At 48.3% G+C, this 14,238-nt stretch overlaps 2 protein-coding genes across 2 annotated transcripts in view; both read left to right on the top strand.

Moving 5' to 3' along the window:
• The first annotated feature begins 3,222 nt into the window (after positions 1-3,222).
• Positions 3,223-13,699, top strand: ECSIT (ECSIT signalling integrator). Its single transcript, XM_006905840.3, has 8 exons — positions 3,223-3,374; positions 5,754-5,872; positions 8,487-8,904; positions 9,253-9,476; positions 12,248-12,305; positions 12,418-12,566; positions 12,753-12,858; positions 13,342-13,699. Exons 2-8 carry the CDS (start codon positions 5,777-5,779, stop codon positions 13,590-13,592), a joined length of 1,302 nt encoding a protein of 433 aa, XP_006905902.1. The 5' UTR covers positions 3,223-3,374; positions 5,754-5,776; the 3' UTR covers positions 13,593-13,699.
• Positions 13,700-14,048: 349 nt separating this feature from the next.
• Positions 14,049-14,238, top strand: part of ZNF653 (zinc finger protein 653) — a 16,003-nt gene continuing 15,813 nt past the window's right edge. The window contains 1 exon segment of the mRNA XM_025040060.1: positions 14,049-14,236. Within this exon segment, the coding sequence (XP_024895828.1) occupies positions 14,173-14,236 (64 nt within the window). The 5' untranslated portion in view covers positions 14,049-14,172.

Raw genomic sequence — 14,238 nt, forward strand, 5'->3', positions numbered from 1 at the left:
AACCTGAATAATATTCCATTGTATGTACATACTACATTTTATCAGTTCATCTATTGATAGATACTTGAGTTACTTTGACTATTGTGAATCATGCTTCTATGAATATGGTGTTGAATCACATGGTAGCTTTACCTTTAATTTTTTGAGGAGCCACTATGCTGTTTTCCATAGTGGCCGAACCATTTTACATTCCCACCAGCAGTGTACAAGGGTTCCACTTTCTTCACACCCTCATTAACACTTGTTAGGTTCTACTTTTTTGATAATAGCCATCTTAATGGGTGTGAAGTACTTAAATAGACTTTTGAAACATATCATGCATACAGAAAAGTGTGCAAATTATAGCTCAATGACTCGATTATCGCTTTTAAAAACTTTTAAATTGAGATATTACTTAAACTAAAATGCACAAATATTAATGGAGAACTCAATGAATTTTTACATACATATATACCATGTAATTGCCACACAGCTCAAGCTATAAAACATTTCTTTTTAAAAAATTGTTTATTAATATTAATCATTTTGTTTGGCACATGTAGCATTTTATGTTTTTACTTCATGAATTTGGAAACAAATTCTAAGCACCTGGAAAACTTAAATTTATTTTCCTTTTTCAAATTAATTTTATATTTCCCTCTGGATCTAGCATACAACACGTATTTGTTTTAAAATATATATAAATATTTGTTGGATTAATTAATGTATTTTGATGGTTTATTTGAGATGGCAGAATGACAGAAGACATAAATCTAAAAATACCTAAAATAACACAGAGAACACAGAATCAAGCTCTACACACAAGCAAAAATGACTAAGAAATGTTGTTAATTACAAAAGGTAACATGGTTGAAGTTCAAAAGTAGATTAAGGTTAACAAGAAGATAGACAAAATCATATCCTAGACAGTTTTAGAGTTGCACTTAATTTTTTTAAAGATGCAAATAGTTGTATAAATTATTTCTACAGAACATGGGTTTTTGTCTGTCTCCCCCACTAGAATGACGGCTCCCCAAGGTCAGGAATCATTCTTTGCTCACTGCTGTTCCTCGAGGCTTAGAACAGTGATTGGTACAAAGGAGGCACTCCGTAAAAGCTTGTTGAGTGAATCTGAGCCTTCTAGTTGTGAGATGGGCACAGCCTCCAGCTCCTCTGTACAACCTCCCCCACTTTGGTCCTGGGCCCAAGTCTGCAGCAGAGTTTAGGGAACTCTTCCACACCTCTTCAATCCCTTCCCACTCTGCTTTAGGACATGAGGGCTCCCCCGCCTCAGGCCCTCGACAGCAGGATGTTGAGGATGTCCAGGACCAGCGTTGTCAAAGTCGACACCCCTCAAACTTTAAAACATCACAGCGATGCCAGCTACACAGGGTGCAGCCATGGGCACACCACTCAGTAAGGCCATTAGCAAATTTCAGAGGCAGTTCACCGTACTCAGCAACCAATTTTGGACAAGAGTGTGAAGGTTTGCTCACAGCCCTTTGTCAGTTTTGGGTACTCGGGTCTGGGGGATGCAGGAGAGGAGCAAGAAAGCCCTCACATGTCCCCAGACCCAAGTACCCAAAATTGACAAAAGGCTGTGAGCAGACACAAATTGGCATAGAGGTCTGGGAGGTAATATAGCCTGCCCTGAGGCTGGGGAAAAATGGGAAAGGCAGTGGTAGAGTAATTAGTCAGGCATGTGGAAGGCAGTCACGTGGGGCTGTCACAAAGGACAGTTTCTAGAGTTTAAATATTGGGATGAGCTACAGGAACATTCATTCATTTATTTATTCATTTTGTAACTAACATCTATTGAGCACCTACCATGTTCCAGGCCCTGTCTCCAATGCTGGGGACAACACACGCAACAAACAAAATCTCCCTGTCCTCATGGAGCTTATGGTAATGGGGGCGCACAGGAGATGGTCAGTATATGGTGGAGGCAGGGGCGGGAGAGGTGGTGTCTCCAAGGGTCTTCACTGGAAGTAGTGAAAGCTGAAAAGAGAAACTGCATGATAACCCAGGAACATCTGATGCCCTAGCTGCAGAAGATCAGCACCAGGTCTGGAAGGAGGCAGAGGTGAGGGGGACCCTGGGCCCACCCAGCTGGGCCCCCATCTGCTATGGAGCAGGTAACCAGAGGCATCAGCCACAGTCTGTGAGGCAAGGGGAGCAGGGAGCCCACTGACCACTGCCCCCATTCCGGACAGCTCTGGAATGGGTAGCTAGGGCCTGGCGTGGAGGGTTCAAGGCCCTGGGTCAACCTCTGCCTGGGCTGGGGTAGAGACAGAGACCCATGGGACTCCTTAGCTGAGCCAGCCTTGTTCCGAACACCTTCCCGGAAGAGTCCCTTCCTCACTTGGACAACTTCGGTATGTCTACCCCTCTTCCCCATGCTACTGGCCCCCTGCCTCCACAGGAGCGCAGAGTAGGGATGGGAGTCAAGTGGAGAATATCCACTCGGGCCCAGCTGACTCATGGAGTGAGGTTGATGTTGCCTCCACCGACAGCAGATTGTACCGCCTGACGGCGCTGAAGGCCAGGGAGAGAGGGTGGACAGGCATCTGGGGAGGGAATGGAGGCGTTGGCAGGTGTGGGAGGGAAGGGAGCTCGGCACCGCCCCGCCGGCCGGCCCTCATGCTACCTGAAGGCGTTCGCGGGAGTCCAAGGCGTTCACAGGCCCGCCCGAGGCTATGGAACACGCGCGGGCAGAGCGCCTAGACGCTCATCTGGCGCAAAGCGGAGTCAGGAGGCTGAACCACCCGAGCGGGGCGCCATAGGGACGGGCGAGGCTAGTCATTGCGCGTTGGCCACGTCCAGGCCCCAGGTACCTCCTCTGCCCCACTGCCTAGCCCCTACAGCCATTGGGGTGGATACCAGATGCACAATCTCTACAGTCACCATGCCAGAAGGCAAAAGGATTACCCGAGGATCACGGACCTGCCGCACATAATGGAGAAGTACAAATTCAGGGACCCAGACACAGCATTTCTCACACACTTGGTGGGTATTGCCACCCTTAATATTTTATTCCCACATTTCAGGTGGAAAAACTGGGGCAGCTAGCTGGACTCACGCGAACTTCCCCCGTCCCCCCACCCGCCGAGAACGATGCAGTCACTTCCTCCCAGGCTTTACTCCTTAATTCCCAGGTCGGGGTTGCGGCTTGCCTCGTTAGGGGTGGGGCCTGGCTCGTTACAAGGCGGCACCGAGGTCGTTCCATCTTGCTATTGGTGCTCCTCTCTTTGGGGCGGGACCTCCTTAAACTGGCGTTCTTGATTTGCTGTCTCCTCGATTTGGCGGCCCATGACCTGGAAAATCTCCGGGCAACATGGCAGCGCCCAGCGACCAGATGCAGCCGGCCAGGAGTCCGCGGCCGCCCGCTTGAGTAGGTAGGTCGTGCGTGGGGAGGCGAGCACAAACTGCAGGGCCCCGGGGCTGCCCGTTCTGAGCCGGCAGCGCGGGAGTGGCCCCAGAGAGACCTGCTGCAGGGCCAGGGCACCGTGACCTCTTAGGGTGCAAGGCGGGACGTTCGGGTAAAGGCCTCCCTCAGTGTACCCGCCTCCTCACGTCCTTAATCTCCCATTTTGCAAACGGGACAGCTGAGGCTCCGAGAGGTTAAGGCCCTCTCGCGAGGTCACACCGCAGGTCGGTAGCTAGGCTGCAATTCGAACCCTCGTTTGCCCATTTCTCCCAAGAATCCTGGCAGCCAGCCTCGGAGCTCCTATAGATACACTACGGGGTTCAGATTTGTTCAGATTTATAGATTATAGACGTTTTGTAGAAATTTAGCTCTTCTTCCCATTCCACTGATACTTGTTAGGCACTACCACATACCAGGCACTGTCCCAGGTGCTGGAGACACAGCAATGAGGAAGACAGACAAAAATCCCCCTCCTCCTGGGAAGACGAGCCAGACATTGAACAAGTCAGAAATAAAGAGAACAGCTGATTCCAGTAGTATTTGTTAAAAATCCATTTACCAGAGTGATAGGAACTTTAGATAGGAAGTGGGGCAGCAGTCAAAGAAGGCCCCGTTTGTATTTAAACCTGAATGACCAGAAACAAATATGGACGGATCTGGGTGAAGAAATTTCCAAACAGAAGGAAACGCAAATACAAAGGCTCTGGGACTAGAATAAACATATCTTGTTTAAGGAAGTGTAGATGGAGCTGCCAGTGATAAGAGTTGAATTTGGAGGTGTAGACTCTGTCCGATTTTATCTTAGGTGTGATATACCATTAGCAATTTTAGGCAGAAAATATTGAATTTAGTTCACATTTTAAAGGCCAAGGTGGGAAGAACTGACTGGAGGCAAGGAAGAAGAGAAGTGGGGGTCTGGGAAAGAGGTCATGGATTAGGGTGGTCACCTGCAGATGGAAAAAAATCGGTGCATTTGGGATAGATTTGGAAGTAATCAGTCATCAGGCCTACTTGATGGATTAAATGGGGGAGTAAGGGACATAGTGTACACAGCAGTGACTCTTAGATTTGTGGCCTGAATGACTACGAATGGTGGGGCCATTGGTTAGGATGGGGAGGAACAAGTTTAAGCAGGGATATCAATTTGGAGCAAATTAAGTTTGATAGCTGGGTATACGCAAAGTGGCAGGTATGGAGGCTGGAGTTCAAGGCTGGCGATAAATACTTAGTTCCATCAGCACACATATCATCAATAATGAAAAGAGAAATAACCCAATTTTAAAAATGGACAAAGGATCTAAATAGACATTTCTCCAGCGAAGATATACAATGGCCAATAAGCACATGAAAAGATGTTTAGCATCATTAATCATTGGGGAAATGCAAATCTAAACCACAAGGAGATGCCACTTCACACTCACTAGGATATCTGTAATAAAAAGACAATAAGTATGGGCAAGACAATAATAAGTATGTGGAAAAACTGGAACCTTTATACATTGCTGGTGGGAATGTGAAATGGTGCAGCCACTTTGGAAAACAGTTCCAGGGTCTCCTCAAAATGTTAAACATATTCCCAGCAGTATGACTTCTAAGTCTATACCCAAGAGAAGTGTAAGCACATGTTCACACAAAAACTTCTACATGAGTATTCATAGCAGCATTAGTCATAATCGTAAAAAAGTAGGAACAACCCAAATGTCCATCAATTGATGAACGGATAAATAAAACGTTATATCCATACAATGGAATTTTTTTGGCAATTAAAAGGAATGAGGTCTGATACATGCTACGATATGGATAAACTTCGAAAACATGCTATGTGAAAGATACTAGCCACAAAAGAACACATATCATATGACTGCATTTATATGAAATACCCAGAGTAAGCAAATTTGTAGAAATGGTACATTACTGGTTGCCCAGCATTGAGGATGAGGGGAAATGAGAGTGATAGCTAATGTGTTCTAAAACATTCTAAAATTAGATTACAATTCTCTGAATGTACTAAAAAAAAAAAAGAAAAACACATTGAATTTTACACTTTAAAAGGGTGAACTGTATGGTATGTGAATAAAGTTGTTTAAAAAATGAAAAGAATGACCCAGTAGAGACAGGGACTATTACTGGAGGACATTCTTCTAGATAGTGGAGGCTCTGGCCCAGCAGAACAGGGAGTCTTGGTTGTAACAATCATTTAAGCTCTATCTTGTGGATGAGAAACCAGCGGAGCTGGTGAGTTAGCCAGCCATGAAGTCTGGAATGGGGTCTCCGCCTAAAGGAGGGGTCTCATCTCTGTTAGTAGGCAGGGTGCCAGGTTGATGCTGTCTCTTTCTCTCTTGGCCAGGTGATTGTCCAACTTGCAGAGGCATGAGCTGGACCCAGGCCAACCTGCTGGCCCGGCGCCTGTCTCGGGGCTGGGGAGGCATCTGTGGCACCACCCTCGCAGGACGCCCCTTCTCTCAGGTAACCGCCAGCCAAGAAGTCATCGGGGTGGAGGGAGGCAGGTTTGGAGTTTGCTCCCAAACCCTCATAACCCACCCAGTGAAGCCAGCTCTGGGGGATCTGGGCTGGCCTGTCTGCTCTAAGGGGCCAACTGAATGTCTCTTACTCATTTTAAAAAGTGCTGGTCCCACATGTATGAAGGAGTTGAATTTGAAAATAAGAATGTATGAGCTAAGCAGATTTGGGTGGTGACTCTGGGTATGTAGGAGTCTACATCTCCTTGTAAAGATGTAGGCAGAAAATAGAACTTCCATCCTTTACCCAAAGTGACTAGATGGCCCAAGCCGATCAATGACCATAGACTGCAAAAGCAATGACGATGACAGTGCTGATAATATTAATAGCTCCCTGAGTGAGCCCTTCTTTTGTGCCAGGCCCTGCGCTGTACATTTCATTACATTGTATCCTTTGGGGGGAGGGTCCTCCCCTTCTTTTGGATATTCTAGAGCTTCCTTTCTGATGTTTGCCTTATGCACATACCACCTGGAGTATTAGTTGCCTACACTTTCACTTTAAATGAGCACTTTTTTTTTTTTTTTTTTAAACATTGCCTTATCTGAGTGGGACTTCAGGATAGCTGTTGGGGGCAGCAGAGCAGAGACTCCAGTCCCAGCTCTGCCGCTCTGCAGCTATGTGACACCAGGCATCCCACTTCACCCCCCGGGCCTCAGTAACATGGGTACAGTAAGTGCTCAACAACACATGGAACATAAGAATATTCAGTAAATATTAGCTCTTATTAGCTGTATATTTTTTAAGATGCCTTATTGGAATGTATAACCATTCTAATTTAAACATTCAGTTAAATTAAAATTTAATGAGATTGTTAGTGTACCATCTAGAGCAAGGGTTGGCACATTTTTTTCGTAAAGGGTCAGACAGTAAATATTTTTGGCTTTGTGGGCCACACAGTCTCTGTCACAGCTACTCAACTCTGCCACTGTAGTGCAGAGCAGCCCCAAGCCAGAAACAATCAATGAGCATGGCTGTGTTCCAATAAAACTTTATTAGAAAATGCAGGCAGCTGGCTGGATTTGCCCACAGGCCATAGTTTGCTGACTTCTGTTCTAGAGAGATCTGGTCTGCTCCCTGCAGCATGCACTCCTCCCTCTGGAAGCAAGACCTCCTTAACCCAAGGGAGATGCCATCATAACAGATGGGGAAACTGAGGCCTGAGCAGTAAAGTGGAATGTGGGTGTCACCTGGCAGAGGACAATCAAGCTGAGACTCCTGCTGACTCCAAAATCTGCATTATCTTTTTTTAACTCAGTTTTCGAAATTTATCTTTTGAATAGGTAATACAGTTAGGTACAGTGGGCAATATAATTTAAAATTCAAAAAGTTCTTATGCGACATCATGACAAGCATCTGTCCTGTTCTGCTACCACTCAGCTCCCTTATCTAGAGGCAAGAGATATTACCCACTTACTCTATTTCTTCCCAGAGATATTTCATAGAAGCAAAATTATATATACTTACACTCAATTCTCATCACTTGCAGTAGTTATGGTCTACAAAGTTGCTGCATGCACTGAAATAGCGATTACTAAACCTTTGCTCCCAGGGTTCCTGCGAACCTCTGGTCATTTTCCTCAACCAATCAATACATAACCTTATTGTATGTGTGTTTCTGTTTAGACACTTTATTTAATATATTGTTGATTCACTAACATTGAACTCATAGCCAATAGCATTATTAACTCATTCCCGAATGAAGCTTATCAGCCACATGTATTTTTTCTGTAAGCAACAGCAGAGCCTTCTTGCACACAGGAACCCTAGGCAGCACTTCCCTAGCACGCTAGGGGCCATTTTCCATAGCAAAATCACCAACAAAAAGATGCAAGGAACATGCACTAAATAAGCCTCTAAAAGGACACTGGTTGACAGTGTGAGAGCTGAAACAAGAAGGCATCCCCTCGTTCAACCTCAGGGGACTCAACTGCACGTGTCCTCAAATGACTGGGAATGTGCCATGAGGGAGTACTGATTTGGGGATTACAAGTACATTTTAACAAGTAGGCAACTTTGCAAATACGGAATTCCCAAACAATGAGGATCTATTATATGGAAGTTTGGGATTTTTACACACATGGGAACCTATACTGTTTCACACCCTGCTTTTTCATTTAACAGTATACTTCGAAGCTCACCTCAAATCACACGAGACCTCTTCAGTGACTTTTACAGCAGCAGGTGCTTTGTCTAAGCTCACGGCCATTTGCTTTATCATTTCTTTACCAATGCACCTTGGGGCCATTTCCACAGACACAGCGGGTGCACAAAACTCATTTGGTGTAGGTGTGTTTAGAGCGGGCATATTTAAATACCAGAAGCAGGAGTGCAGAAGGGGCGTGTGTGCTCTTGTAGTAGATGTTGCCCAGCTGCCTCCGTGGGGGTTTCACCGTTGTTTTCTGTCTGTAATGGTGCCTGACCTTGGGTTTGTGACCACAGCAAGCTTCCTCAGAGGCCCTTAGGGATGTCCATTGGCACTTTTCCCAGAAAAGAGCCAGCCCAGCAATCCCCTAGGGGCACTGGGAAGTGCCAGATTCCAGCAATAGTTCTCTGTCCCCAGGTGTCCCCCCAGGCCCTGAGGGGCCTCCACTGCAGCTCAACCACCCACAAATCTGATTCATCTCTGGTGCCTCACCCACCTGAGCCCCCGCGGCGGCCGGCCAGGGCGCTGGCACCCCACGAGGAGCTGTTCAGGCAGGCACCGGATGGAGCGCGGGACAAGGCTAGCTTTGTGCAGGCCATGCAGAACTTCGGGCAGCACAACGTGCACAAGCGGGGCCACGTTGACTTCATCTACCTGGCCCTGCGCAAGATGCGAGAGTACGGCGTCGAGCAGGACCTGGCCGTCTACAACTTGCTGCTGGACATCTTCCCCAAGGACGTCTTCAGGCCTCGCAGCATCTTTCAGAAAATCTTCATCCACTACCCACGGCAGCAGGAGTGCGGGATTGCCATCCTGGAGCAGATGGAGAACCACGGTGAGGCCAGAAGGCTCGGGGCAGGGGCGTGGCTGTCCCCTTCTCGGGTCTGGGCCCCTCTATAGCTCCGTGGCTCTGTCTCCTCCCTCTCTGGCCTGCACCTCCTCCCCCTCTCTCTCATTCTCTCTGTCTCTCATCTCTTTCTTCTATCCCTCTAATTTTTCCTTTAAATTCTGATTTCTTTCCTCCTTCTCTACCATCAATTCTCTGACTTCAATTCTGTCTCTGGTTTTTTCAATCTGGCCCTCCCCACGTTTCTTGGTCCTGGACCCCTCTGCTGGCTCCCATCCCTCACATCTCCCTTCTGTGCCCCCTCCCTGAGGCTGTGCTGCCATCTGCCTTGCACAGGGGTAATGCCCAACAAGGAGACGGAGTTCCTGCTGCTTCAGATATTTGGGCGCAAAAGCTATCCCATGCTCAAGTTCGTGCGCATGAGGCTGTGGTTCTCCGGCTTCAAGAATGTCAACCCCTTCCCCATGCCCCAGGACCTACCCCAGGACCCCGTGGACCTGGCCAGGTTGGGCCTGCGGCACATGGAACCCGACCTCAGCGCCAGGGTCACCGTCTACCAGGTATCCGCCCCTATCTACACCCTCAGCTGCCACTGTGGGTTGGAGCCCCCTTCACTCAGCCCAAAAGACCATGATTCTGGACTGAGCCCTTCACTGGATTCCTATGGCCCTCATTCCTCACTGCAGCTTGACCTCTGCCCTCTGCTTCTAGTCCACTCCCCACATGCACTATACTCCAGGCATCTGTCTTCCTTTCTGTTGAGTGATCTGTGCCAGTTCCCTCCTAGGCCTGTACACTTTGTGCTCACTGTTCCCTTAGCCAGGAACACTCTTCCCCAGGACTTCACATTCTTTCAGTCCCCTTCCTAACCACCCCTGCCCTGTACTGAGCTTGGTCACTTATTCAGTATGACTCAGTTCCCCGTGTCACCCAAGGCTCAGCACAGAATCTGGCACAAAGCTGACACTCAGCAGCTGTTGAACGACTGGATGAAATATTCCATACCCCCTCATGTCCTCTCCTGAGGGCCCCACTCACGCCAGGCCACATGGGGGATCCAAGGAGAGCCCCTCGTAGCACTTGTCTGGAGGCGGATGCCGGATAACAGACAGAGCCACTGGTTCTGAGGTGCAGAAGCACTGGGGGCCATGGTAGCCCAGAAGAGGCAGGGAGTGGGGAGGGCTTCCTGGAGGAGAAGGTAAGCTGGGCTCAGGCAGGAAAGGAGAGGCGAGGCGAGTATTCCGGGCAGAGGGAGCAACATAAGCCAGGGCTTGGAGGGTAGAGGAAGATGCTGAGCTTCCTTTGGTGCAAGTTGGGATTGAAGAGAAGCAGCATGGAGGACGGAGTTTTGAACCTTTTGGTGAGGAGAGAGCCAAGAGGAGGGATGGGGGGAAGCCATGTTTCTGGAAGGAGTCGTGATTTTGAAAGTACCCTCTAGTGGCCGTGTGGGTGGTGCTGGATGGTAGGGGAAGGACAGAGGGGGTAAGGTAGTGGGTGATGTAATGTCCAGGTGAGAGAAGATGGAGACTTGGCCTTGAGTGTAGCAACATATTGCAGGGTAGTTTTTAACTCATTGCTTCATTTTTTAAAGTAATGCATTAAAAAGCCAAACAGTACACAAGAACATACAGTAAAGAGTTCCCTCGTCTCCTGGCCTTTCAACCCCATCTCCCCCAGAGGTGATCACATCTGTGTCCCCTTCCAGAGAGACGCCATGTGTTTACAAGTAGATACTTTTTTTGCACATATATCCTTTGTATTTAAATATTCTATTTCCCCATCTCATTATGAAAAATACAAACAGAGAGCCTGAAGCTATGGTAAATGACCACTAATGCTACCAAGATTTAGAATGGAAACAATCTACATATTCAACAAGTGCATGTAGACTGTGGCACCTTAAAGATTAGTGACAGAAACAAGCAAAAGGATGAAGTACACACGGTGGTACAGTCAGCTACCTTCAGTGTGAGAAGGGAGGGGAAATAAAACTGCATATACCTATTTGCCTATTTTCACAAAAATAAACAATGCAAAGTCAGAAATTTATAGAAATCATCATCTCTGGGCAGAGGAGCTGGGGTAGAAAAAACAGGAATGGAAGAGAGATGTGGGTTTATTTAATATGGATTAGCTTTTATTAAACTATGTTTTGTGTATTAAAAAAATAAGAAAAACCCACCAAAATTGTACACAAATGGATGTGGCTAAATGTCTAATTGATAGCATAACCAGTGAGAAAGTCCTTTTGAGTTACTGTCATCTGACTGCCCAACCTTAGTGGTATGGCCTGTATTCTAACAAACAAGATCTGCAGAGAAATCCTGAACTTAATCCCATAGCATTACGATTATTGGTAATGTCAAAACTATTTATGTATGCTGATGGGCAAGTCAAATAAGTGCATGTATTCCTGCTAATAAGAACCATTAGAGATTAATAGCATGAGAGATAAACATACGATCAAATGTTAAAAAAAAAAAAAAATCCAGTGTTAAACAAAAAGTCAGTATAAATATATTGTCCAGTAAAAGGGCCCAGAAGCAAAACATACACTTTTACCACCCCAAAAAGTATACTTTTAAAAGTGTTTCTCCAGTGGCAGAGCATCACACACATTCTGCATCTTGCCTTTTGCTGATTTCACTTAATACTATGGTTGGGGGTCCATTCTGTGTTTGGACCCATTGATCCATCTGTTACTTTTAACCTGAAATGATGGATGATGTGTGTGCCAGCAGCTGTCCACTCTCAGATGTTTCGATCAGAGCGTATCTGCATTTTTTTAAAAATTAAATTTCATTTAATTTTTGAACATTCAGAATGTAAAATTAAGAAGGTAAAAAAAGTTATTCCTTCCCTCCCTGTCCTCTATAGAGGAAAACACTGTGACCTGCTTCTTGTGTCTCCTTTCTGGGGTATTCTGTGTGTGTAATTTTTTCTTTTCTAAATTTCACAAGCACTAAGCACTAACTATGTGCCAGGCATTGTCAGTGGTTTAAAACCATCTCAATTAAGTGTTGTTATAATCCCCATTTGAATTGGAGAAACTGAGGCACAATGACTTGGTCAAAGTCATACAGTTTTGGCAGAGCTCAGATTTTAACACAGGTGAGCGGGCTCCAAGGTTCCTGCTATGTGAACATCTTAAACGTTGGCAGCTATGATGCTGAACTGGATAGATGCAAGGACGGGGTAGGCTTGAGTGACATGTATGAGGCCCAGTAGATGGGCTCCAGATTCGCTGGGATCCCCCTTCCCCATTTCTCTCTCCCTGGCTCCTCTTTGGGGGCTGGGGGTCACCAGCTTCCACCCCTGCTCTTGCCTGCAGATGCCTTCATCCAAAGACTCCACAGGTACAGCGGATCCCACCGAGCCGCACATCGTAGGTAAGGCCCTGTACATGGGGCAGCTGGTTTCTTACCGGGCCTGCTGGGTGGACTCCCTGGGCCTCTGGACAGAGACCCTCAGCCAGGGCCCCCGGGCATGTTTCCATACCAGGAATCCAGAGTCCTGATCAGCAGGCAGCACTGGCCCGCCACAACCCAGCCCGACCTATCTTCGTCGAGGGCCCCTTCTCCCTGTGGCTCCGCAACAAATGTGTCTATTACCACATCCTCAGAGCTGACTTGCTGCCCCCCGAGGAGAGGGTGAGGGCCCAAAGCACAAGTGGGGGTGGGAGGGGGCTGGCACTGCCCTGAGGGCTTGTGAGGGCTCACGGAATGTGGGAAGGGGGCAGTTCCTGGTGATGGTAGGGGGCAAGCTGTAGGTGGCTGCAAGATCAGAGGCAGGGCCTCTGACCCTGCCTGCATCTCACCACCACCACCCCGGGGTAGGAAGCAGAGGAGATTCCAGAGGAATGGAACCTCTACTACCCGATGCAGCTGGACCTGGAATATGGGAGAAGTGGCTGGGATGATTACGAGTTTGACATCAATGAAGGTAAAAACTGGGATAAGCAGGACTCCAAACACCGCACTGGATGAGCTGTGACTTCTGGGGTTGAGGGGTGGGGTCCAGACTGAGACCCAGCAGATATCCAAGCACATGCGTGTGCATGCGCACACACACCCAGGGGTTCCAGGCCTGTCGGCCCTGTCATGGAGCACCTCTACTGGCCATGGAGTCTGACCAGGACAGGGCCTTTGGGGGGAAAAGCAGCTTATATTCTTAGGGTCTCAGGGGAGGAGCACACCACCCAGCCTCAGTTGGGGAGTTGGGAGAACTTTCTGGTAGAATCTTGAAGAACCAGAAGGCATCACCCAAGTGAAGCATGGGATGGGCAGCCTAGGAAGAGTATATATCTTGTGCAAAGGCAAAAGGGAACCTAAAGCTCCCACCTTTGGCCTGGAAGGGCTGTAGACATGAGATGGGGGACTGCTCCAGTCCCCACTGCACAAACTGAGGGCCTGTCTCTCCCAACAGTGGAGGAAGGCCCTATCTTTGCCATATGCATGGCGGGGGCCCACGACCAGGCTACACTGGCCAAGTGGATCCAGGGCCTGCAGGAGACCAACCCAGCCCTGGCCCAAATCCCGGTGGTCTTCCGCCTGGCAGCATCCACCGGGGAGCTCCTGGCATCCTCTTCAGGACAAGAGGAGCCATCCCCACCACCACCTGAGGGACAGGAAGAAGAGGAAGATAATTCGCAGCGACAACAGCGAGGCCAGAGTTGAGCCTGAGTGGACACATGGGCACAGACTTGGACTGGTGTGAAAAGTATGATATGACCTTCGAATGTACAGCAAATAAAAGTTTCCCGGCTTGGGGCTGCCTTCCCTTCCCTCCTCTTCTCTCTGGCAGTGTGGCATCCCTGCCCCTTTAAAGCCTGGTGGCACGCTTTTCAAGGGCTCTCCAAATCCAGTCTGAGAGGTCAGACCCAGGCCTTACCTATACCTTCACCTGACAGCTCCCACCCTTACCTTATCATCTCCAGCATGCTTTCAGGATAAAGGTGTGGAGGAAGGAGCTCCTCACTCCCCAAGGTCTACGGGTTCAATTGGCTCTTCCCGGGGTTACCCTCAGACCTTCAGCCCCTCCCTCCGTCTCTACGAAGTTAGAAAGTTTTAACAGAAAAGCAGAAAACGGGTGGTTGCATGTGCCTGTTGTGCGCATGCGCAATTTCCGCTTTCGGTCTTCTTTTGACGCTGCAAGGCAATGAGAGTCCGTGAGAATTTTCCCGGCGGCGCGGAAGATGCGCGCCACTTCCTGCCGGGCTCCTAACAACGGGGGAGGCTGGTAACCAGGGAGGGGGGGATGGCGGAGCGGGCGCCTGGGCCAGAGGCGGAGGCTGAGGCGGGAGCGGGCGGGGAGGCGGCGGCC

This window comes from Pteropus alecto, unplaced genomic scaffold (assembly GCF_000325575.1).
Source record: "Pteropus alecto unplaced genomic scaffold, ASM32557v1 scaffold761, whole genome shotgun sequence".
Classification (NCBI taxonomy): domain Eukaryota; kingdom Metazoa; phylum Chordata; class Mammalia; order Chiroptera; family Pteropodidae; genus Pteropus; species Pteropus alecto.

What these genes read in the sequence shown, in the direction of transcription:
- ECSIT (XM_006905840.3), top strand. Translation starts at nt 5,777, where the DNA reads ATGAGCTGGACCCAGGCCAACCTGCTGGCCCGGCGCCTGTCTCGGGGC. An exon ending in CCAGGGTCACCGTCTACCAG is followed by an intron (nt 9,477 to 12,247) that starts GTATCCGCCCCT and finishes TCTTGCCTGCAG; the next exon opens with ATGCCTTCATCCAAAGACTC. An exon ending in CACCGAGCCGCACATCGTAG is followed by an intron (nt 12,306 to 12,417) that starts GTAAGGCCCTGT and finishes TTTCCATACCAG; the next exon opens with GAATCCAGAGTCCTGATCAG.